Source organism: Rhinolophus hipposideros, assembly GCF_964194185.1.
Source record: "Rhinolophus hipposideros genome assembly, chromosome: 20".
In the NCBI taxonomy this organism is placed as follows: Eukaryota; Metazoa; Chordata; class Mammalia; order Chiroptera; family Rhinolophidae; genus Rhinolophus; species Rhinolophus hipposideros.
The window spans coordinates 53,572,666-53,595,907 of NC_138066.1; the positions used below are offsets into that span (position 1 = coordinate 53,572,666).

Consider the following 23,242-nt stretch of genomic DNA (forward strand, 5'->3'; position numbering starts at 1 on the left):
AGAGCGATCGGAGTGCTGTAGGAAGCGGCCGGATCACAGCCATCTCCGAATTCCGAGGAGGTGGCAGTGGCAGAATTCCCCTCCCGTGGGACCCCACTGTTTACATTGCAGAGCAAACCCTGTTTCTTGGAAAGCCTTGGGGAACTTGGTCTCATGGACTCGGGCGTCTGGCTTCTGAAGGGCCCGAAGCTGGTGTGCACCCTTCTGTCTCTTATGAGTGCAGTATCCTTCCCCACCCACCGGGCATGCTGGGCGCCTTTCCATCGCAGCCTCTGTTTGCCCCTTCCCTCCCCCAGTGTCAGTTTTACTTCTTGGTTTTTATCAAATTTGCCACGACATTTCATCTTGGTGGTCTGAATATTAAAGCTCTTCATTTTGGGGTGAGGGGAGCCCTCTGCCTGAGGGGCGTGCTCCCAGGGCAGTTCTGGTGGAGGCTGGGATGATGGACGAGCGCTGACACTGGTACAGCCTCCACGGCCCCTGCCCACCCCAGGCTGCAGCCAGGGCCTCGGGACCCCGCCCCAGCTCTGGCTGCCTGGTTCAGAACCGGCTGTTGTGATGGCCCTGGGGCTTGTGGTCCCCACTGCCATCCTGGTGGCCTTTTCTGAGCAGTGTTACAAGTCTCCCCTGAGGCTTGCTTTACGCAGAGCAATGGGACATTGCCCGGCTATGGGCTGTGTTTTCCTTCTTGGTGCCACTGGACTCCATCTTCATAGTCGGGGGTCTGAGGAAGCAGGAGGGTGACCCTCAGGTACCTTGGCCAGTCCTACCACCCAGAGCCAGCTCCCAGACACATTTCCCTTCCACACGCCGTTCTGAAAACTCAGCCCCACGTTCAGGTTCGACATAGGGCTGAGAGGTGCCTTCTGCACCTTGGCAGCTGTAATTCTGGCTCTCGGAGAACTGGAGGATCATGGGACTGGCTGCGGTGGGGAGGGGATTCACAGCTCACTGGGCTACCTGAATGTGCCCAAGTCACTTGTCCCAGCTGAGCTGGTCACAAACCCAAACTCAAATGCAGGTTTGAGAGGAGGGCGGGGTGGTCGTGTGGTCCAAGGGCACCCTTGGCATGTGTCATGCTGACGATTCTGCGCTCGGACCCAGGGCTACTCAGCCGGGAGCCAGCAGGCCTGGGGAGCAGCCCCGTGTGCCTGAGTTTGGGACCAGTAAGATGTGCCACTGCCTGGCTGTCACCTGCCACTTTCAGACCCTGCTTGGGCAAAGAGCCACAGACAGAACAGCTGTGGGGGAGGCCACAGGGGGCCCTTCCTGCAGGAGGCCACCATCTCTCCCTCCCCCCCGCTCCTCGCAGTGACCTTGAGCACGTGTGCACGCATGCATTCATGCGTGCATGTGTGTGTGTGTATGTGCACATGTGTGTTCTGAAAGTTCCTTACCCAGGCGGTGGGTCTCTTATCAGGAGCCCCACGCTGGGTGGGTCAGCTGCCTGGTATCAGACGCCCCAGAGCAGCTTCTATCGCTGATGGGCACCAGGCACCCTGCTGAGCAAACCCAAGACCAGCAGTGGGTGTCACTGGGCAGTGCCTGGGCCTGGCAGGACTCCACCCAGACCCCCAGCCGCCAGTCCAGTCTCTCCTGGGCTGTGCCCAGGTCCTGTCAGAGTTCGTGGAAGCTCTGCGCAGGGAGGTCAGGTCCCAGAGGCCCCGGAGCCACCCCGGTGGGTGGACCCCCCCGCAGCTGTGCAGGCCCGCTGACCGGCCCGTGGGGAGGGCACCGCCCCCACTTCTGTGCCCCCCCCTTCCTCCAGGGCTGGGTTCTGCCCCGCACGCCTGGCCTGACTGCGCCCCCTCCCAGTAGGGACCGCGCGGCGGTGGCCCGGCTGGGGAGGCGGATCCGAGAGGCGGGACGCCGGGAGCTCAGAACCCGTGGGCCGAGCGGACCGGGCGCCTCCCCGCGGACAGAGGCCTGGCCGCGCAGTCTGCGCCATCCCCGCGTCCCTCCCCGTGTTCCCCGCCGTTATGGAGCAGCTGCTGCGAGCAGAGCTGCGCACCGCGACCCTACGGCCCTTCGGGAGCCCGGGCGCCGGCGGCATCAGCGAGGGGCGCGCCTACGACACCGACGCGGGCCCTGTGTTTGTCAAGGTCAACCGCAGGACGCAGGTGCGGGGGCTGGAGCGACGCGTGGGAGAGGGGCGGTGGGTGAGGGAGGGGGGTGCTGGCCGGAGGGCCGCAGTTGGGGGGGCGCCACGAGGAGCCCCTTCGCGGCCGGCCTGGCGTCGCTGCCTGGGCTCAGCCTGCCCGGGGCTGACAGCTGCAGGACCAGCAGGGCCCAGGCATGTTCGGAGGGATCAGGGGTTTCATCAGCTGTAGGATATATTCTAGCTGCCTTGCACCTGAGTTGTTATTGTTTGGTTTAATTTCTGTGCCCATCAAGCACCAGGGAGGTACGGCTTGGAGTGGCTTGGAGTTGTGGCTGCTTCTGCCAAATCTCTGGCCCCAGCTCTGGGCTTGGCTTTCCCGCAGCAGCTGCCTGTGCTCCTCAGCAGGTGGGGCCAGGCGGGAAGGGGCCAGGACCCCCCCAAAGACCCCCAAAGACCAGGCTTGCGTCCCTGTGTTTGGACCTGGTTTCCATGGCCTGCTGACACTATTTCTGTTAACTATATGTGGAAACTACAGCACTTTACAAGTGGAGGGCGTTAGCCACAGTGTGTGCAGCGGCCCTGACAGCAGGCCACTCAGTGCCACTCCCCTTGGGCTCTGTGGGCTGGAGGGAACCCAGTGAGACCCCTCCTGGTCCCCTGCAGCACTGCCCACGTGAGTGGTGCACAGGGGTGGGACTGGCCCAGCATCGCTGCTCTGTGGGCACCGGGACTGGCGAGGAGTCTGATTTCAGAACCAGAATCCCTTAGCGTGCTAGCCCCACCCTCGGGGAAGAAGTTTTAGGTTCTCCCTGGCCCCTGGAACCTTCCCAGCTGGACCATGAAAGCCCCTCCAGGATGGGACCGTTCACCCTTGAAACCCTCATAGCAAGGGCTCAAAGAACGCATGACAGCAGGTGACAACAGGGGACAAGTGCGGCCTTCCCTGCTTCTGGGACGCTCCCTGCTTCCTGGACACCTTGCCTCATTTTCCCCTCTGGCACTTAGAATTAAAGGATGAATTTTTTGCTGTGTGGACAGAGGCACTTTGACTCCTTCCCAGGTTTGGGTCTCTAGCCCAAGCTGCTCACAAAACACATTAACCAGCACGTTTATAACTGAGGTAGAGTGTCTCTAGACGACAGTCCGCCTAATTTAAATTTGGGATGTTTGTGGGAAATGATTTAGAAATGGGAAGCTCCTGGGGCCCAGTGAAAGCTGTTGTCCTGCTTCGGGGCGGGGTGCAGGGCTCCTTCGCAGCCTGCAGGCCCTGCTTGGTGTTTGCCTCAGGGGCCCTGGAATGGAGGCCTGGCCCAGCCACCTGGGACCGCCTCCCGCCCCCAGTCCCTGGGGCAAGCCACCCCAGGCCTCTCCTCCCTTTGCTGTGATTGCTTGAGGCAGTGAAGGAGGCAGTGAAGGGGGCAGGCAACCTGGAAGCGTCTCAGGCCCAGCTCAGCCCCTCCACTGACCCAGGCTCTCACAGCACCCCACAGTGCCCCAGCACCCCCGGAACCTCCCCACCTCTCAGAGCAAGTGCTTCCTACAGGGGCATCAGCAGCCTGCCCGCCCCCAATCCCCAGCTCAACCTCAGCCTTGCAGCCCCACCTGTCCTGGTCATGTGTCCTATGTGCAGGAGCCATGCCGCACCCACTCTCTGAGGGGTCGATGCCTTGCTCCCCAGCCCGTTTTCAGTAACTGACAGCCCTGGGTGCTTGTGTCCCCTCACCGTGGCTTCTGTCCAGGGTTGCGAGCCACAGCCTGGCTGTAGAGGCCTTGGCTGGAACCCGAGCTCATGGTGTGTTCTGGTGCAGGCCCGGCAGATGTTTGAGGGGGAGATGGCCAGCCTGGAGGCCCTCCGGAGCACGGGCCTGGTGAGGACGCCGCGTCCCATCAAGGTGTTCGACCTGCCAGGAGGCGGGGCTGCCTTTGTGATGGAGTATCTGAAGATGAGGGGCTTGAGCAGGTGAGAATGTGTGCGTGCGTGTGTGTGCATGTAGGCACATGTGGGGTGTGTGTGCGTGTCTGTGTGAGTGTAGGCACATGTGGGGTGTGCGTGTGCATGTGTGTATGTGGAGCAGCGATCCCACCTGCCACTCTCAATGGTGACCAGCAGCTCTTACTTTCTGGTGTGCCACTTGTTTTAGGTAAGTTTGGCTCCAGTGAAGCCGCAGCAAATAAGTGTGTTTGAACTGCCCGTTGCCTGTGGTGCAGAGTGCACCTGCCCCAGCTCGAGTTTGGCACAGTGGCGTCTGGTCTAGGAATCAGCTGAGGTCCTTAAAAGTATGTGTAAAAAGTATTCACTGTAAAAAAAAGGTGGAAATACAAACTCGTGTAAAGAAGACATAAAGCCACCCACAATCCCAGCAGCAGGGACCAGCCACCGCTGCCGTTTTCGTGTATGGTTGTCATCCTGGTCTTTTGAGAAAAGTGTGCCTAAATTTTTGGGGGTGACATTGGCTAATGACGTTCTATCGGTTTCAGGGGTACAGCTTCGTCCTAGACGCCGCACGCCCCATGTGCGCCGAGCCAGTGGCTGGCCGCGGTCTGTTGCTGTATACTTGACCCCCTTTACCCTCTTGGTTCTTCCCCCACCCCCGCCCCTTTGGTCTGCTCTTTTTCTTATATGTGATTTGCATCTGTTCTCCCCCAAATTGGGAGCTGGCTTTTTACCTAACACGACCTTCTGCGCATATGTCCCCACGTCCCGGCAGCTCCAAGTTCTTTACGCAGCCCCTCTGCTTTCCCACGCGCGGTGACTGGAGGCTGCTCCATGTCTTGGAAAGGATCGTTGCCTGCAGTTCATTTCTCAGTTTTTAGAGCATGGGCAGTCATTTTTAGGGTATTTCAGACATTTCTAAAACTGGAGCATGTTAGCCCGTTGTTTCTGACGTGAACAGGCTGCGTTTCTTCTCTCCCCAGTCAGGCAGCAAAACTCGGGGACCAGGTCGCAGACTTGCACCTGTATAACCAGAAGCTCAGGGACAAGTGGAGGAAGGAGGAGCACACAGTAGGTGCGTTCAGGCGCTTTCGTGCGCCCCAGGAGGGGTTGGGGGGAGGCGTCTCAGGACCCTTGGGCTGTGCACTATCTCCCTCTGCACATGCAGTGAAAACAAGGTTGCTAGATGGGAATTTTGGTGGAGCTGGCAGACACGTAGGATTGGCCCACGAGTCCTCTACCCCTGCCCTGCCATCCAGAGTGCTGAGGCGGGAGTGGCCGGCTCATCGCTAGCCCGTTGTGGTTCCTCTGCCCACCCGCATTCCAGCAGGGCAGCCCAGGCCTGTCCTGGCACCCGCCCGCCCTCTGCTGGGTCCAGCATTTCCAAGAAAGATGACATCTCTTTCTGTTGACAGGCCGGAGGGCTGAGGGCGGCGAGCCCCAGTATGTGACCAAGTTTGGCTTCCACACGGTGACGTGCTGCGGCTTTATCCCGCAGGTGAGTGCCTGGGTGAGGGTGCCCTGCTTAGCTGATGGCCATTCCCAATGCCCCTGTGCTGGGCAGCCAGCCCTGTCTGTGCCAGCGTGCCAGCTCCCCAGGCACCAGGAAGACTGACCACCTGGTTTCTGAAAGCGGACGGTGCGTTGTGATACCTGGGGTGGGAGGCGGTGGTGGGGGCAGGCAGAAGAGCAGCAAAGCAGAGGGAAAAGCAGGTGCAAAGGCCACGTTTCCAGAGGGCATGTGATGAAGGGTGGCGGGTGGTGACTGAAGCAGTGTGCGAGGTCAGGGTTTAGGTCCTGGCTGCTGCGTCCCTTGCCTGGAGGCTTTAAACAACGATTGGAACTATTGTGATGTAACTCACACGACCAGCTCGGCTACTTTAAAGTGGACAATTCTTGGTACACGCATGGTGTGCGGCCGCCATCACTGTCTAATTTTAGGGCATTGTCATCGCCCCAGGAAGAAACCACATGCCCACTAGTGGGCCTGCCACACTCCCCTGCTCTCAGCCACTGGTAACCACTGATCTCTTCCTGTCTCCATGGATTTGCTTATTCTGGGCATTTCATACCAGTGGAATCGCACAGTCGCCTTCTGTGTCTGTCGGTGGTGTGGGCAGAGGGCGGTGCTCCCAGTTTAATGTCACCAGGGCAAGTGTGAGGCAGATTCGGGGTCCCAGCCAAGCGCAGCCCTCATGTGTGGGGCTTGTTAGCACCCCCCACTCTGCAGAAGCCGGCTCCCTTGCTGAGTACACCCCTGTCTAGGGCTGGTGACCAGTGCAGACACAGCGGTCCCCACACGTGTGGCTGAGCAAGGCTTGTCCTGCTGCAGATGTTGATTTTATGAGTGGCGGGGTCTCCAGACACTTGGTTGACCTCACACAGTGGCTTTTCCGACCAAGGAGTGAAATCGTACGCAGAATCTCAGTGTGTGAAGCAGGTGAGAAGGGCTGGTCCGTGAGGACAGGGTGGCCCTTGCGTGCCCCTTCAGACTCCAGGATCATTGAGCTTGCCAGGTAGGGGCGAGGCTCCTGGGAAGACACATGCTTCCCGGTGCTACGACATGATGGCCCTGGGGTAGTGCCTCGGATTAGCCCCAAGTTCCAGGAGGCTCCCCACTCCTTGGGGGGCGGCAGCCATTGGTGGCACGACCCCAAGGGTGGTGGCAGGCTTCTCAGACACCTACTGCCCTGTGCCCCAGTGGGACCACCGGTGGGGTCGTGTGACACAACTACACGCTCGGCACCATTCTAAGTGCTCTAGCCAACTCAACTCATCCAGTGGTGACAGCAACCTACGAGGTGGTGGCATCACTGAGCCATTTTACAGGGGAGGACGCACACATAGAGAAGCCAAAGGACTTCCCTGAGGTCGTGCGGCTAGTGGATGGGAAGGCCAGGGTTTGGCCCACCGGCTGGCTTCAGAGCACGGGCCCTACCTGCCACACCACACTGCCCCCCTGTCAAGGTGCACAAGAAATGCACTTCAGCTGTGCACCCAGCTGGCCCTGCCTGTGGCAGCTCAGGGGAAGGTCATGGCTTCCCGTGGGGGAGGGGATCATGGCTCCTCTGTTCTGGGGGAGGGACTGGGCTAGCCAATGCGGGTTTCCAGCTCCCAACACTCATTCTGTGTCTTTGTGACCTGGCCATCCAGAAGGCAGACAGAGCCTCAGACACAGGCCTGGTGGGGAACTAGGGCATGCCCCCCTGAACACCTCAGGCTGTCTGGGGAGGGGCCTCCCACCTGCTCCAGGGGTTCCTAGCACCAAGGGGGTGACCCGAGGGCTAAGCGGCCACAGCACCCTGCACAGGGAGTGTCGCCATGCTGAGGACGCTGACCAAGGAGTGTGGCTCTGCTCTCCAGAACGTTCCTGCCCTCGGGAGTTGCACAATGTATAAAACTCTGTATAAAATAGTATAAGCTTTGCATCTTTAAAAGTAGCTCTACTAAGGTCTGAGGGACACAAAACAAATCGCCTACTTAAAGTATACAGTTTGGTAAGTTCTGACATGTGTACACTGTGAACCACTCACCACAGTCGGGACAATGAGTATATATATCCATCACCCCCAGAAGTGTCCTCGCGCCTTTTGTAATCTCTCCCTCCAGCCCGTCCATGCCCCGGAATGCTTTCTGCCTTCTGTCACTATAGATAGGCTTGCATTTCGCGGGATTTCACATGAATGGAATCATACAATATGTGCTCTTCTTGTTCTGGCTTCTCAGCACAATCATTTCGACATTCACCCCTGTTGTCGTGTGTGTCACAAGTATGTCCCACTGCATGGATAAACCAATCCTTTTTCTGTGTTCACCTGTTGATGGGCAGACATCTGGGTGGTTTCCAGGTTTTGCTCACAAATAAAACTGCTATGAACCTTTGTGTACAAGAGTTTGTGTGCACAAGTGCTCCATTTATCTTGGGGAAATACCTGAGATGGAAATGACTAGGTCATACGATAGGTTCATATTTAACTTTTCAAGAAACTGCCACACTCTTCCCCAGAGTGGCCGTACCTCTTCATCCCCACTGGCAGTGTGTGAGTTCCAGTTGTCCCACATCTTTGCCACACTTGGTATTTTCTGCTTTTAAAGGGCTAGCCAGTGTGGAGAGTGAAATGTTTTCTCACTGAGGCTGCTTCCCCTGGTTAATGACGGGGCGTCTAGTCATGAGCTCGGGGGCGTAAGCATAAGCATGTAGGGTTATTGTGTCCTCTTCATCAGCTGACCCCATTCCCACTGTGAAACGAATTTCTGTTCCTTATCCTTGGTGGTACTTATCCTTGCTCTGAAATCTGCTCTGTCTGATGTTAACACGGCCACTTCAGCTTTTCATGAGCGACGGCACGCTGTGTATCTTTCCTGTCCTTGTAACCTGTTTCTGTTTTTACGTCGGAAGTGCATTTCTCATCCATGCTTCTACTTGGGTCTTGCTTCCTTTCCCCACCCGTCATCTGCCATTTGAGTGGGTATCTAGACCACTCACGCCGGTGTGCTCATTGATATGCTTAGGTTTGAGTCTGTCATCTCATAATTCGTTTTTTATGCATCCTAGCTGTTCTTTGTCTCCCCTTTCCTCTGTATCTGCCCTCTTTTGGATGAACTGGGTATTTGTAAGACTCCCATCTTACCTGCCTTGTTGGCTTGCTGTAACACTTGCTGTTCCAGGGCTTGGGCACCGTCTCTATGACACCAGCTGTGACACCAGCTTCCTTTTCCTTGTTGTCCAGGTGAACGAGTGGCAGGATGACTGGTCCACCTTCTTCATCCGGCACCGGCTGCAAGCGCAGCTGGACCTCATTGAGAAGGCCTATGGTGACCGGGAGGCACGCGAGCTCTGGTCACAGCTCCAGGTGGGCACAGCAGTTACGCTCTGAGCGTAACTGCCACACTTGTGTGGGGCCAGACTGGGGACCACAGAGCCCTGGAGCGGAGCTGGCCAAGTCGTGGACACGTAGTGCCTGACGGCTGGCCTGACGGGGCCGTGGGAGGGGGTGGGACCTGCGTGTGGCCTCTCGCCTGCTGGTTCACCAGGAACTTCTTAACCTCAGACTTTGCTCATGTGACACATGGGTGCCTGGCTTGTGAAGGTGGCACTCACTATTACTTTATTGCCCACTTCTACCCTCTTCTTCCTTTCTGCCAAAGCACGAGCGTCTCATCTCTTAGAGCAGATATTGCAGCAGCTGCAACTAGTTTCAAAACACAACTCTCAAAATGTTAAAAACAGAACTGGCCTATCAATCTAGGGTGAGCATGCGTCGGAGGAATGTGCTTTAACTCATTAACGAAGTCACTGGTAGGAAACGAAAGTGGTCCAGATACACATGTGCTGTGAAATAAGAGTCGTGGAGAAAGCTTGCTAAGTTGCATACAAAACACTCCCCTCAGGTGATACGGCTCCTGCTCCACAGGACAATCAAAACATCCTCTCTGGGCTCCGTACTGTATGTAGGACACCACTGGATAGTCCGTGGTCCATGGTGAGACAAGGAAGGTTCCAGTCCCTGGAGTCAGATGTGTGTCTCTGGCCCTGGTGAATGGCGCCGTGCCTGAACCCACAGAGACACGAGGCCGTCTGTGCTTATTTCTAAGTATTGGCTCAGAGTCCCCTGATAACTGTGTCCAACAATTACTTCCTTAGGTGACGATTCCGGATCTGTTTTGTGGCCTAGAGATTGTCCCTGCCCTTCTTCACGGGGACCTCTGGTCAGGAAATGTGGCTGAGGACGATTCGGGGCCCATTATTTATGACCCGGCTTCCTTCTATGGCCATTCTGAGTTTGAACTGGCAATTGCCTTGATGTTCGGGGGGTTCCCCAGATCCTTCTTCACTGCCTACTACCAGAAGATGCCCAAGGCGCCCGGGTTTGACAAGCGGCTGCTGGTCTACCACCTCTTTAACTTCCTAAACCACTGGAACCACTTCGGGAGGGAGTACAGGAGCCCATCGCTGAGCACCATGAGGAAACTTCTCAAGTAGCAGCCACCCGCCTGCGGGAAATAACTAGGGGCAGCACCGGTAGCCCCAGCTTCGGGACTAATAAACCAATGGGGCTTCCGGGATGGAGCGGCTGTGTGTCTTAGTTTCACCTGCGTCTCCATCCCCCGAGCAGTGGGGCTAATTTACAGGGCGCCCAGACCACCTGGAAGGCCTCCTACAGGCCCATTGCATCTCCTAAGCTCAGGGATTTGTTGTTTGGATATTTTCATGATAGTGGTACACAAGTTCACACAGATCTGGGGTTTGCCTGCGGGGAAACTGGTGTCACGCCCCCCTGTGGACTCAGGGCTACTGTGTTTGGCTCAGGCAGAGTTGGGGACCAGATGGGCCCCACCTCTTAAGCGGTGCCTCTGGGGCTAAGTGGGCTCCAAGTCCGCCCTTGAGGTGTAACAGGTGGAAGGAAGGGTCCCCAATGTTGTGTGGACGGACCCACTGCCCAGGCCCTCACCTGCACTCCATTTTTCCGCTGGATAAAGAGCAGGGTTCAGGCAGGGAGAGAGCTTTGGCAGTGGGATGTCCCAGGTGGCCAGTTCTGGAAATCAGGGCTGTCACCGCCGAAGGCGTGGGCCTGGAGGCAGGCGGTGCCCGGGCAGGGTCTGCGGGGCAGGCAGCGGTCCACGTCTGACTCAAACGTCAGGAGGTGAAGCCATTATCATTCCAAAGTAATTACTCATTATTTCGTGGCGGTACGGGCGCCTAAGTTTCTCTTCTCTGTAAAGTGTGGCTGTGTAGCGAGCCTCGTGCCCACCGCACACACGCGAGCCTGGTGAAGACTTCCTAGAGGGTCCACCCCAATGCACCCTTCCAGCATCCGACGTCAGACACAGACGGCCACCGTGGGCACAACTCACGCCTGCAGGATGCGATGGCCGTGATCGCATGCGCAGAGGCGGCCCGGGCGGCTGCGGACGCACGGTGGGGTGGCCACGGGTGGGCCCGGGCCCGGGGTGTTCTCCTGGGACCCCGCGCGAGCCAGCGCACCCCGCCCCGCCCCGCCCCGCCCGCCCCCACAGCCCCGCCCGGCTCCGCCTCGCACGCCTCGCTCAGGCCTCTGTCCGGCCCGCGAGCCCGGCTCCGCCCCGCCAAGCCCCGCCCCGCCAAGCCCCGCCCCGCCCCGCCCCGCCAAGCCCCGCCCCGGGCTCTGCTCCGCCCACCGCGCACTCCGTTGACGGCAGGCGCGCTCCGTAGCGGGGCCGGCGCTCGAGGTCGGAGGTCGCGGGGCGGGGCCTGCGTCGGCTGCTGCGGCCGCTGCCTCAGCCGTGGTCCCGCGTCCCGCATCCCGCGTCCCGCGTCCCGCGTCCCGGTGCTCGGCGAGGCGCGGTCCGGGCGCGGAGCATGGCCCTGAGCGAGGAGCCCGCCGCGGGCGCGCCGGAGGACGGGCCGGAGGACGGAGCGCTGGCCCGCGGTGGTGCCCTCGAGTCGTTCGGCGACGGCGCGGAGACGCGGGCGCTGCTCGGCCGCCTGCGGGCGCTGCTCGGGGACCGCGCGGCCCGGGAGGGCGCCCTGGAGCGGTTCCGAGGTGCGTGAGCGCGCGGGCCCGAGGCGGCCCGGCCTGGTTCCCCGCGCGGCGCTCGCCTGGGGAGCCCGCCCGTCCCCCCGTGCGCACGGCGCGGGGCGTGGGGGGGACGTGGCGCCCCGGCCGTGCGGGGTCGCGGTGGCCGCAGTGGCCGGCGCGCGTTCGGGGCCGTGGGCGGCGGCTCGCCGGCCTCAGCCTGGGTGCGCGGCGGACGGGGCCTCGCGCGTCCCTCGCTCCGGCTGCGGGCCCCCCGGCCGTGGGCGGCGGGCGCGGGCGGCGGCCCTGGGAGGTCGCTGCTGTCACGCCCGAGTGTGCGGGGTTCCCCAGCGGGTCGCTGACGACTCCGGCCCGGGGGCCCCTGCTTAGCGCGCGGTTTCCAAGGCAGCGAGACCGTCTTCGTGGGTCCTTGCGGCTGAAGTTCCTGCACCGCTCGCTCCCCGTTCGCGGTGACGACGGCCGAGCGCGGCCCGGAGCGGGGCCGGTGGCCTGACGGCTCCGAGGCTGTTGCTCTGGCTGTTAGTCGGCGTCCTCACTCCCAGGCGACTGCCGGGCGGGACGCGGGCGGACGGGGACGCCAGGGAGGCGCTCCTGGGGTCCGAGGAGGGCAGCTTCAGCCGCCCGGAGGCTCCGGGACTGGGGTCGTGCGTGACGGTGGCCCGGCACGTGGCTGGGTCTGTCGGGAGAATTAAAGGAGCGGGAGGGATGTGTGTCTCAGGGGAGGGCAGGGCAGGGCTGGCTGCGAACAGGACGGAGGGAGGGGGCGAGGCAGGGTTCAGAGGACGTGGGAGACGACCGACAAGACCGGGGGCGGTGTGCCGAGCTGGCCGGCCCGGCCGACGCAGTGCAAGTCGGTGAGGGGGATGCAGGGGCTCCGAGCTCCTGGCGCGTCTGCCTCAGCGGTGGTAATTGTCACGCTCTTTCTCTTGGCAGTGATAATGGACAAGTACCAGGAGCAGCCTCACCTGTTGGACCCCCACCTCGGTAAGAGCAGCAGCAGATGATTTTGATTTTGGTCATTCAGTTACACGTGATCGCAGAGGCCTTGGTGTACGGTGCCAGTGTGTGTGTGTGGACAGAGTCCCAGAGAGCAGTTTCCAGGCTCTCGGGCTCGGTGCTGGCTCGGGTAGTAGATGGCCGTGAGCTGTGACTCGTTAGCCATCGGCCACTGCTATAACTGCCATGGCTGAGCCAGCAAGCGCCGATTGCAGCTAGCAAATGGGGGTTGGTTGGCAGAAAAGCGGACGGTGGATTGCGGATCGTGTTGATCCTGCTTCCAGTGTCTTTCCCAGCCACCAGCGAGATGGGGGTGCGGGAAGACCCCTCGTTGGGGTACTGGCGGATGTTTGCTTTTGTGTCTCAACCAGCCGCCATTGAGAATATAGTGGTGTGACTCCCCTGTCTATGGCTCCGTGGGTGTTCCTTTTTGGCCTAGCCACATCCTGCATTCTTGTGCAGGAGTGGGACCAGAGACCCTGCATGACAGTATTTGTATGGTGCGTGCATGTGTGTGCGTACGGATTGGCAGAGGGTGTCGGGATGAAGTGCCCGGGTCTTATTTGTTAGCAGGGCTGGCTGGTCAGTTTAGTGGACCTGTGATAGTGGAGTGAGTTCCATTGTCCCTGCAGCCTGTGGGCAGGTGTATTTGAGCTGCGTTTTTCCTTGCTGCAGTTAACACATGTTTTGCTTGTCATGTATATTTTAGTGTGAGCTCTGCAGTTGGGTCGATGGCATGTGCTTGGCTGGCCCTGTGTGAGCACTGGGTGGGCAAGCTCTTTGCCTCAGTGATTGATGGTGGTTCTCACCCAGGCTTGCAGACTACCCCTGTGCACAACTGGGCCAAAGACTTGGGGGGACCTCTGCAGACTTCTCGAGCTCGTCTGCCTAGCCTCTCCCCCTTTGGCCCTCTGCCCTGCACATTTCAGCTGACTCAGCCTCCTTGAACCTCAGTCCCTGCTCTGCCTGAGTCCCATGTTCCTGTACTGACTTCTGAAACTTACTTTCTGGTGGCCAACCTTGGCCGCTGCAGGTCCCACGTGGTTTGTTACCATGCATGGCCTGTGGTTCCACTGTCTGGAAATACATCTGTCATATATTTGTCCAGTTTCCTAGTGCTTGTGGGTAGGGCAGTTCATATCAGTTTTTCCTTTATACCTGGAAATCCTTTCTGTCTTTACATTGGTTAGTTCCAGGTCATTGCTAAATCATGGTAGCTGTAGCGTGTATCTTCTGTAAAGCGTGGTATTAGATATTGATTTGAGATAGAACATTTTTTAAAAATAAAAGATTTTCCCTGCATGTTAAAAGAAGAATGAATGTAATGCCCCTTTAGGAACTTAAGGTGAAAATGTTTTTTTTTCTTCCTTTAGCTCTATTGATATTTGGATTGTACAGGTTTACTAAAATTGAACCGTTCGTACATTTCTAAATAAATGCTTGTTTCTTTGGCGTTTTGTTGTACCGTCATATGTTCACTTTTATGGCAAATGTTTTGTCTGTTTCCCTAGAATGGATGATGAACCTGTTGTTGGGCATCGTGCAAGACCAGACCTCCCCAGCTGATCTTGGGCATCTGGCTTTTAAGTTTCTTTACATCATCACCAAGGTAACAGTTACCAAGCAGTTCATAGTCGGCAGAACACTCAATATAGTTGGTCCAGAAGGTACCTTCCAAGATGTTGTTTCTTTTGAAGGACGGTTCACACACATACGTTGTGGCTTTTATTCTTTCTCTTTTTACCCTATTTTGGGGATTAGATATTAGTGATCCAGGTGGTCCTTAGGCTGCAACAAGGTGCAAGATATTTAGCGTTTTGCATCATTTGAATGGATCGAGTACCACCTAGCCAGAAAGGAAGAGAGAGGCAGATACATGACTAATTCGGAAAAGTTGTTTACAAGGAAATAGAAGTGCTCCTCAAACTTACCTACAGGTGAATGTCCTGGGGACCGTGTTACAATGAAGACTCTCAGTCAGTCTGTGTGGGCTCGGACCGTGCAAGTGACTCCGAGCCTCTCCGGCTCCGGTGGGTTGTGGTTTTGAGGGCTACACGTTGCTGTCGTGCCAGCTGTGGGGTGGAGAGAGCCCCTCGGCTAATGGGAGTGTGCTGGGGTGGGCTGCTGTGGGCACACTTCTCTGCAGCGAGCTGCAGAGAAGGTGTCGGCCACTGCATCTTGTGGAAGCCGTAATGAATTTGGGGACCTCGAGGTTCTTCAGGACGTACTCTTCATAAGTGTCAGAGGGCAGTCATAGAAACAAGGCTGAAGCAAAACTTTTCAGTTTGTAACATACCTGTGTCTGATGAACCACGTGGAAGATTTATCAGTCAGATTGGGACAGAATATGCGATTATGAAATGGCTTAAGCAGAGAGAATCTTCTTGTTCCGTCTTACTAAAGCGTGTCACTGTAAGAGGGGATTCTCTGTGGTCAGTGGGTTCTGTATGTGCTGATTTTTCATGAGGAAAAAGATAATTTTGCAGCTTTCTCTGTTTCTAATTATATAATAATTCAGTGCCTTTTTTGTTTGATAGGTTCGAGGATATAAAACATTTCTTCGTTTGTTTCCTCATGAAGTAGCTGATGTTCAGCCTGTCTTAGACATGTTCACACATCAGAACCCGAGAGACCATGAAGTGAGTGCTCGTCCTCTTCATTCTCGGCCCTCTCGCTCTTCTCCTTCCTCCCCTTGTTTCTCCACTCCTGCACTGGCGACTTCACCTTCTGCTTCTTTCACTTTTATCTTACTACGCTTTTTGTGTCACTCATTTCTTTTATTGTTTTGGTTTTTCTCTTCTTATATATGTTACTTTATTTTCCTGTGAAATATGTCCCTTATAAAGGAAGGAGTATGCCTACCTACTGTGGTGATAATTATTTCTTAAATTTGAAATATAACTGTTGGGGGTCAACAAGGCCACCCCCAAGTGTGACGATTTCCTAGGACCCTCCAGGAGTTGGGACACAGTTGTCCCTGTGGCTATGATTAATTGCTGCTGAGTCAGTGAAGGGACAGGCACATGGGTGACGTCCAGGGAAAGCAGCAGCAAGCTTCCAGAGTCTTCTCCCCTGTGGGTCCCATAGAACACTTGTAACTCCCAGCACCGAGCTGTGACGACACGTGTGGAGAGTCATCTGCCACGGCAGGTCCCAGGGACCAGTGCCCCGATTCCTCTAGGGCCACTTGTGGGTGCTCCCTGCTGAGCACATGCTGACGTTCAGGCTCCCAGAGGAAAGGAGATGTGTAGCTTGAGCCACAGGGTTTGTGCAGACAGTTGAGGCCAGAGTCCCCGGGTCAGTCAGGGAACTGTGGGAACACTCCTGGAACCAAGTCCCGATGCCCGCGGTGGCACCTGCAGGCATGCTGGCTGTGGGGGCGCTCGTCCCCGCTCTGCACACGGTGCGTGACGACTGCTTGGAGGGCGTGTGAGTACGCACGTGCCTCATTCCTGCTGAGCACGTGGGCGAGCCTCCCCTGCTCTGCCGCCTGTGCCTCGGGGCCTGGTGCCAGGGCCAGCGTGGAATCTCGTTGTAGGGACTGCTGAAGATAAGGGCACTCACCTTTGATGGGAAGTTGAGAATTGTTTTCTTCTTAAGTCTTCCATTTTTTATCTTTTTCTCTGCTTTCCATTTTCTCAAAAGGCTAAGTGCACGCTCAAGGGCGCCAGTGAAGAAAAGCTGTCATACTGATGTGTTAGAATTCCCCTGTTCACTTTACTGTTTCTTTGGTTGGCTGAGGCAGCCAAATCCAGGACAGGGTGTGACGGGGACAGGAGACACGGAAGGAGCTGACTGTCTGCGTCCCAGGCTCTGAGGTCGCCGGCGTCTGAAGGGCCTGTGATGGGCACCAAGTGGGTGGGGGGGGCAACAGGGCTGAGTGGGGCGTGCGGCTCCCTCCGTTCTTCACACAAGTCAATTCCCTTTGGTTTAACTCCGCAGACCTGGGAGACCCGCTACATGCTTCTCCTCTGGCTCTCCGTGGCCTGCCTGATCCCTTTCGATTTTTCACGCCTTGATGGGAACCTGGTCACTCAGCCTGGGCAGACGCGAGTGTCGATAATGGACCGTATCCTCCAGATAGCAGAGGTGAGTGCGGCTGCAGACGGTTCCTGCTGGTCACGGCTTTCTTTCATGCTCGTGCTGGCGTGTAGAGTTTAATTAGGTACACTTGGACGTTTATGTGTGTCTTCAACTGCTGTTACTGTTTTTTGGTGACGTAGAATTGCGTTTCATAACCTGTTTTGAAATTGTGGTAATTCATACCAGGTCAGGATGAATTACTTTGGCAAATCTCGTTTCCTTCTAGATATTGCAGACTCTGTTAAGCATAATAATGATGTAAGGGGTTTCAGAGGCCAATGGTAAGAGAAAGTACAAGTCCATTTTTACTTTAGTTTTTTTTTTTTTAAAAGATTTTATTGGGGAAAGGGAACAGGATTTTATTGGGAACAGTGTGTACTTCCAGGACTTTTTCCAAGTCAAGTTGTCCTTTCAGTCTTAGCTGTGGAGGGCACAGCTCACCTCTAGGTCCAGTCGCCGTTTTCTAGTTGCAGGGGGCACAGCCCACCATCCCTTGCGGGAGTTGAACAGGCAACCTTGTGGTTGAGAGCCTGTGCTCCAACCAACTGAGCCATCCCGGAGCTCAGCAGCAACTCAGCTCGAGGTGCTGTGTTCAGTCTTAGTTGCAGGGGGTGCTACCCGCCATCCCTTGTGGGACTCGAGGAATTGAACAAGCAGCCTTGTCTTTGAGAGCCCACTGGCCCATGTGGGAATCGAACCGGCAGCCTTCAGAGTTAGGAGCATGGAGCTCCAACCGCCTGAGCCACCGGGCCGGCCCTTTAATTTAGTTTTAATTTAACTTTCAACATTACGTAAATAATACATGACCATTGTAGGAAAACTAGAACATAAAGAGAAGCAACAGAGATGTTAAAGTCTCTCCAATTCTGGTGCCTGAGATGCCAGTTGTACATGTTATTCCAGCTTCTCCTGATGTAAATGCTGTGGGTATAAACAGAGCATTGTACCAGGTATCCATTGTTGTGAAAAACACCACCCTGAACTTGAGTGGCTTAGCATACGTTTGTCATCTCACAGTCTCAGTGGGTCAGGAGTCTGGCCTGGCTTTGCTCTGCCCCCTCCCAGGGTCTCCCCAGGCTGCCGGCAAGGCTCCCCGAGGTAGGGTCCGCGTCCAACTTCTCTTGGTTGTTGGCAGAAATTAGCGCCTCAGGGCAGTTCTGTACTGGCCGTTCCTTGCCACGTGGGCCCCCCAACATGGCAGCTTATTCTGGCAAATAATAAGGGTCTGCTAGCAGGTCATGGAAGTGATATCCCACACCTGCCATGTTCTCGGTTAGTGCAGGTCACCGTGCAAGTCCCACAAGAGGGACGACACGTCATCGAGTCTGCCTGCCACCCGCACAGCAGGCTCTCAGTGCCGCAGTGTGCAAGACACTGTTCTGACCACTCTTCACATACCAGGCCTTTGCGGCTGCCTGTGAGGCCTCTCCCTGTTTGTCCCCTCAGTTTGCGGAGGAGACAGCAGGCGTAAAGACAAGTGACTTAGGTCGTTCATTTTCTTACAAACGAGACCCCAGACTTGGGCCCTGGCAGTTTGGCTGTGGGTGCTCGCCACACACGGCCCACTTGGAGCCGGCCCTTGTGGCCCTGTGGCCCTGGCACTGCGTCCTGAGTGTCACATGTTAGGAAGTGGTGCCTCCCTCCTAATCTTTAAGGGAAAGGGTGCTCCACTGTGCCCTAAATTCTCTCATGGGTGACATTCTGTGTGTGTTTCTAGCTGTGCCTGTTGGAAGGAGTGTGGTGAGAAGCACCTTTACACCCCCTGTGTGTGCTTGTCCCCAAGTGGGGTTGCTCCGAGAGAGGCAGCACGTTTCTAAAGTTTTGGCCCCGTGTTTGGGGCTGTCCAGAAAGCCTGCCCATAATTAAAGACCTTTTAAGTGTCATTTGGGGAAAAGGCAGTTGAGAATGCAAAGCCTCTTGAGGCGGGCCTCCTAGGGGAAGCCAGCCTTTCGTCCTAACACAGGTCCTCTCATGTGAGGGGGGCCCTCCTGACGGTTCTGACACTACATGTCGACGGGCCCCAAGCGTGCTCTGTGCACACTGGTTCTGTTATAGTTGGGCAACACATACGCATTTCATTTTTCGGCTGTTTTTGCTAATGTGTGTTTCAAGGGGCGTGAGCACAGTGCAGTAGGCCTTGGGCGTACCTGGCAGCTGCAGCCGCTGCTCGGGCTCAGGACCGGTGCTGCCGCTTTGGAGTGTGGCCTCCGTGAGCCGGGCTCCGGGAAGCTGCGGGTGTGGGGCTGGCCAGCCAGCGTGTCCCGGAGATTGGCACTGCGTGTAACGGCACCTGTCCTTTGTCCTTCCTTGCAGTCCTACTTGGTTGTCAGTGACAAGGCCCGGGATGCAGCTGCCGTCCTCGTGTCCAAGTAAGTGTCCGCGAGCGCACTGCAGCCCTGCACGTGCTGTGCCGAGGCCTTCGACGTGTGGCCCACATGTCTGTGTTGTGCTCAGACAAGGCTGCGGGTTCAGAGGCCGGAGGAAGTCGTTCCCACTTCCCTCAGTGCTCTGTCACTTGCTCTGAGGGAGCACCAGCTCTGGGGTGCAGGACACCCCAGAACCTGATGTGACCACGGACAGTGCTGGTTAGGAGGTCACAGGGTGCCTGACGCCGGGCTGGGGCTCACAGGTGACCTGACGCCACGTTGGGGGCTCACAGGTGACCTGACGCCGGGCTGGGCCTCACAGGTGACCTGACGCCGCGTTGGGGGCTCACAGGTGACCAGACGCTGGGCTGGGGCTCACAGAGGTCACTCTCTCTGGGTTGGGGCTCAGGGAGGTCACCTGAAGGCCCTCAAGTGAGCAGAGTGTGGATTTAGATGAGGTGTAGCAGTTACCCCAGGGGCATGAGCTCAGCTTTGGGTGCTGGCTGTTAGAGGAGCCTTTAAAAGTCACTTAGAAAGCGGTTCACACTATGGGTTGTGGAGAGCGTGAGCTGTGATAGGGGCATTGTGGTTTGGGATAAAAACCCCAGACCTTCTGTCTGCAAAACAGGCTGTGCCTCAGACAGGTGAGGATAGTGAGATGACCCAAGCAGCAGGCGGGCCTGGAGTCTCTGAATAATGCCCGGACACGGGAAAGCTGAGTAGACGTCCATGGAATGTGAGCATGGAAGGAAGCAGTTTTTTGTTTTTTTTTTTTATTTATTCTCAAGATTTTATGGTCTTCACGATAAAAATATGAAGCTTAGAACTGGATCACTTGGCCCTTTCTCTTCTTATCTCCTCCCAGTTCAAAATGTTTGCATCTCTTAATAGCCAGCATTCTCTTAGATCTGCAGTTGGGCTCAACACATTCAAGCCTCAGGACAATCTTCTTTGTAGTTTTAGCCTTTTTGCGGAAAATTGGCTTAGTCTGCCCACCATAACCACTCTGCTTCCTGTTATAACGCTGCTTTCCCTGCACGTACAGAGAATCCTTGCCTTTCTTGTGTCACTTTGTGGGGCTGGTGCTTGCCACACTTCTTACAGAAAGTCCGGCGGGTTTTAGGAACTTTCACCATGTTTGTGAGAGCGCTATCTGCACAGAAAGAAAGAGGCTGGGCTGGAAATGGAAGTATCGGAAGCAGGTTTTTTAAATTAACCTTTTGTACGACATGGTTTAAATATGTATATAGAGTAAATTAATTAGAAAGTTTGGCTTTTATGGTTCCATCTCCATTCGTGAAAGTTGAAAATTGGCTCTAAAAATCTTTGGAGTTTGGGGAACAGACATCACCTTCATGGGCTCTGGGTCGCCTCATGCTTGGGTGGCAGCTATGACCTTGCACAAAGGGGGAGGAGAAACATCTAGTTTCTAGGGGAGTTGAGGGCTTGGATGAGATGTTTGTGGGACCACAGGGCAGAGCCTGGACGTGAGAAGCTGCTACTCGCAGTGAGGATGGGCTGTGGGGACAGAGCCAGGAGTGCAGGTTCCAGGCTCTTGGCCTCACACGGCCTCACATGGAAAGGTGCTGGCTCGGGTAGTAAATGGCCATCAACTGTGGGATGGCCGTCAGCTGTAACCAGTGAGCCATTGGCCACTAATATAACTGCTGTGGCTACGCTAGCAGCAAATGGGGGCTGGCAAGAAGAGGGTGGCTGAGCTAGCAAGCGTGGATTGCAGCCAGCAAGTGAGGTTGGTTGGCAGAGAAGAGGACGACGGGTTGCGGATCGTGTGGCTCCTGCTTCCTGTGTCTCCAACCCAGCCACCAGCGAGAATATAGTGGTATGACTCCCCTATCTATGGCTCCGTGGGTGTTCCTTTTTGGACTCACCATGTCCTGCGTTCTTATGTGGGGAGCGGGAGCTGAGACCCCACATGACACCCTGCATGACAGGGACACACGGGAGCTGCCTCAGACACATCCCCTGGGGGGACCGACCTGACAGGCATGGTTTCGACAAGGACGAGAAGCATGGGGTTCTTTCCAATTGTGAAAGAAATGTGCATTTTGGAAGAGGAGAGTATAAGGTACAAGATAAAACTCAGTTCTTTCATCCCCAGATGGAGCTGCTTTTGACCTCTGTGCTGCCACTGTGTGTGGCATGTGGAGCCCAGGCGTGTTGGTACCAGGGCCTTCCTTCACTCTTCTTCCCAAACATGATGGTGCTGTGAACGTTTCTGTCCCCCAGCCTCCTACGGGACACGTAGACCACTGCCCTGCCATCTGGTAGTGAAATCCATACCATCACGAGCATTTTGCATAAATTGGACCATTCTGGTTGATGCTTGGGGATGAATTCCTAGAAGCAGAACAAGCATTTGAGTTTTAAATGCAATTACTGGAAAGATTGAATACGTTGGAAGTCCCCTTCTCCCCATATTTACCAACCGTGTGTTTGGTCTTACTAATGTTTTCCAGGTTTGTTAAATGAAAAACACCTGTGTCTTATTCTTTCTCATTACCAAAACTACTGATGGTTTGGCAAAGTGATGCTGAGTATGTGGGGGCCCAGGAGGTGAAACCCTAAGTCTTCATGCCCCCTCAAGTGCCCTCGAGGCAAGGTGGCAGCCAGAGCCCTGCAGTGGCCGAGGGACAGGTGACCTGTGTGAGCTCAGCCACTGGCGGGGCTCTCCGTCGCCCTCTGGTGGTGGGCGCGGGCAGTGTTCCTTGCGGTCGCTGCCCCGTTTGCAGCCGGTTAAAAATGCTCCTGCTGCTCCCGCGGTTGCCAGGCAGCCCCTGCAGCCGGTTCTGCGCTGGGCAGAAGCGCTGAGTGGCGGACGTCTGAGGGCTTCTAGGTCAGCCCACCTCCTAGCTCAGTGTGCTGGCGGCTCTGCCTAGGAAGGCCCTGGGTGTGGAGCGGTCCAAGCGTCCAGGTCCTCAGCTGCCCACCTGTCTTGTGGCGCGTGCACTCAGCCCCAGGCCGCTGTAGTCCTGCCTGCTGCACCTGCTCCGTTAGTGGTCGAACCTTTCCCGAGGCTGCATTCACGTCCGTCCTGACGTCATGCTGACGCCCAGACGCTTGGATTCAGGTGTTCCTTTATAGAACTCAGTGGAAACTAGGCCTTGACCCTAGTTTCACTTGACCCTCAGTGATCACATTCATTTTAAAAGCAGACGTTTTTATCTCATCATAAAAGCAAGGTGTGTTTCATGTAGAGAAGGTGAAATTTTGGAGCATAGAAAACTAGAAAAAACCCCACACACTTGTAGTGCACAAAACTCATGCTGTATTTTTTGTCTTTTTCTGTGTTCATTGTGTATGTAGAATCTCAGCGTGTTAGCGTCCTGCTGTGTCACTGTCACTTAGCGTCACGTTCCCACTGGCTGCCCCCCCCCCCATGTCTGGGTCCTCTGAGAGCTGGGCCTTCAGCAGCCGTCACCCCTTCCTGCCCTGAGTTGCGATACCCTCCCTGCCTGGGTGCCTTTGCCTCTCCTGCAGCCTCAGCTTTCTCTGCATGCAGGACGCTGACCTGCACCTGCACGGTGGGTCCTAGTCCCCCAAGGTGGTTGGTGGCCTTTCACTGTCTGTCTTCTTTGACCCAAAGTTTTAATTTTTATGTCGAAACAATTTTTTCCTTTTCTTTAGTTATTTTTACTTTTAAGCTTGACATCTTACCCTATTAGAGATTTTTCAAATAGTCATTTACATTTTTCTACCTTTTTATTGTTTAATATATAGTCATTAACCCATTTGGAATTTCTTTTTGTGGAGAGCGTACAGTAGATACCCCCAACAGGCGACTAGTTGTTCTAGCACCATTTGGTGACTATTTCCACTAATTTATGCTACAGTAAATGCTTACGTTGACAAGGCGTGTCCTCCACCTGTCCTGTTTCGCTCCTCGACTGAATTGCTGAGTCAGGCGGTTGTGGTAACTACCGAGGAGTGTGGGGAGTGGCCATCAGTCCCACGAATGGTTAGCCGGGGGTCCTTTGTCCCTCTGACAGGTCTCGTTCTGTAGTTAAGGCTCTGCTGCTCTTTCTGAGCCATGCTGTGTGGCTTCCGTCCCCGAGAGGACAGTGGCCCTCTGGAATCCCTGCCCATTTGCTGAGTCCATAGTTAAGAGATGACACCTGGGATGGAATTTCTCCGAAAAGGGATGGAAGCAGAGGATTCAATGACCGGAGAGTGTAGCCAATCTAGTTTGTGTCACTGTGTTTTATCTGCGGGGTAGTTTTTCCATTTT

At 56.0% G+C, this 23,242-nt stretch overlaps 2 protein-coding genes and 1 pseudogene across 5 annotated transcripts in view; 2 read left to right on the forward strand and 1 right to left on the reverse strand.

Moving 5' to 3' along the window:
- Window positions 1-1,674: 1,674 nt before the first annotated feature.
- FN3K (fructosamine 3 kinase) lies at window positions 1,675-10,104 on the forward strand. Its single transcript, XM_081028553.1, has 6 exons — window positions 1,675-2,120; window positions 3,910-4,061; window positions 5,018-5,109; window positions 5,450-5,532; window positions 8,765-8,887; window positions 9,679-10,104. Exons 1-6 carry the CDS (start codon window positions 1,980-1,982, stop codon window positions 10,015-10,017), a joined length of 930 nt encoding a protein of 309 aa, XP_080884679.1. The 5' UTR covers window positions 1,675-1,979; the 3' UTR covers window positions 10,018-10,104.
- Window positions 10,105-11,245: 1,141 nt separating this feature from the next.
- TBCD (tubulin folding cofactor D) overlaps window positions 11,246-23,242 on the forward strand; it is a 150,233-nt gene continuing 138,236 nt past the window's right edge. For 2 of the 3 annotated variants that reach the window (XM_081028702.1, XM_081028703.1), the window contains exons 1-6: window positions 11,246-11,557; window positions 12,485-12,535; window positions 14,059-14,156; window positions 15,085-15,186; window positions 16,490-16,636; window positions 18,944-18,999. In XM_081028702.1, the coding sequence (XP_080884828.1) occupies window positions 11,374-11,557; window positions 12,485-12,535; window positions 14,059-14,156; window positions 15,085-15,186; window positions 16,490-16,636; window positions 18,944-18,999 (638 nt within the window). In that variant the 5' untranslated portion in view covers window positions 11,246-11,373. Of the gene's footprint in view, window positions 11,558-11,988; window positions 12,070-12,484; window positions 12,536-14,058; window positions 14,157-15,084; window positions 15,187-16,489; window positions 16,637-18,943; window positions 19,000-23,242 lie in introns of those variants that run through there. The other variant, XM_081028704.1, reaches the window with a different exon arrangement.
- On the reverse strand, window positions 19,751-20,143 carry LOC308488709 (large ribosomal subunit protein eL42-like; annotated as a pseudogene). The gene has a single exon. The product of its transcript is annotated as a large ribosomal subunit protein eL42-like (transcript).

Excerpts from the sequence above, each read along its gene's own strand:
- FN3K (XM_081028553.1), top strand. The coding sequence starts at position 1,980 with ATGGAGCAGCTGCTGCGAGCAGAGCTGCGCACCGCGACCCTACGGCCC. Across the intron at positions 2,121-3,909 it reads AGGTCAACCGCAGGACGCAG|GCCCGGCAGATGTTTGAGGG; the intron begins GTGCGGGGGCTG and ends GTTCTGGTGCAG. Across the intron at positions 5,533-8,764 it reads GCTGCGGCTTTATCCCGCAG|GTGAACGAGTGGCAGGATGA; the intron begins GTGAGTGCCTGG and ends CTTGTTGTCCAG.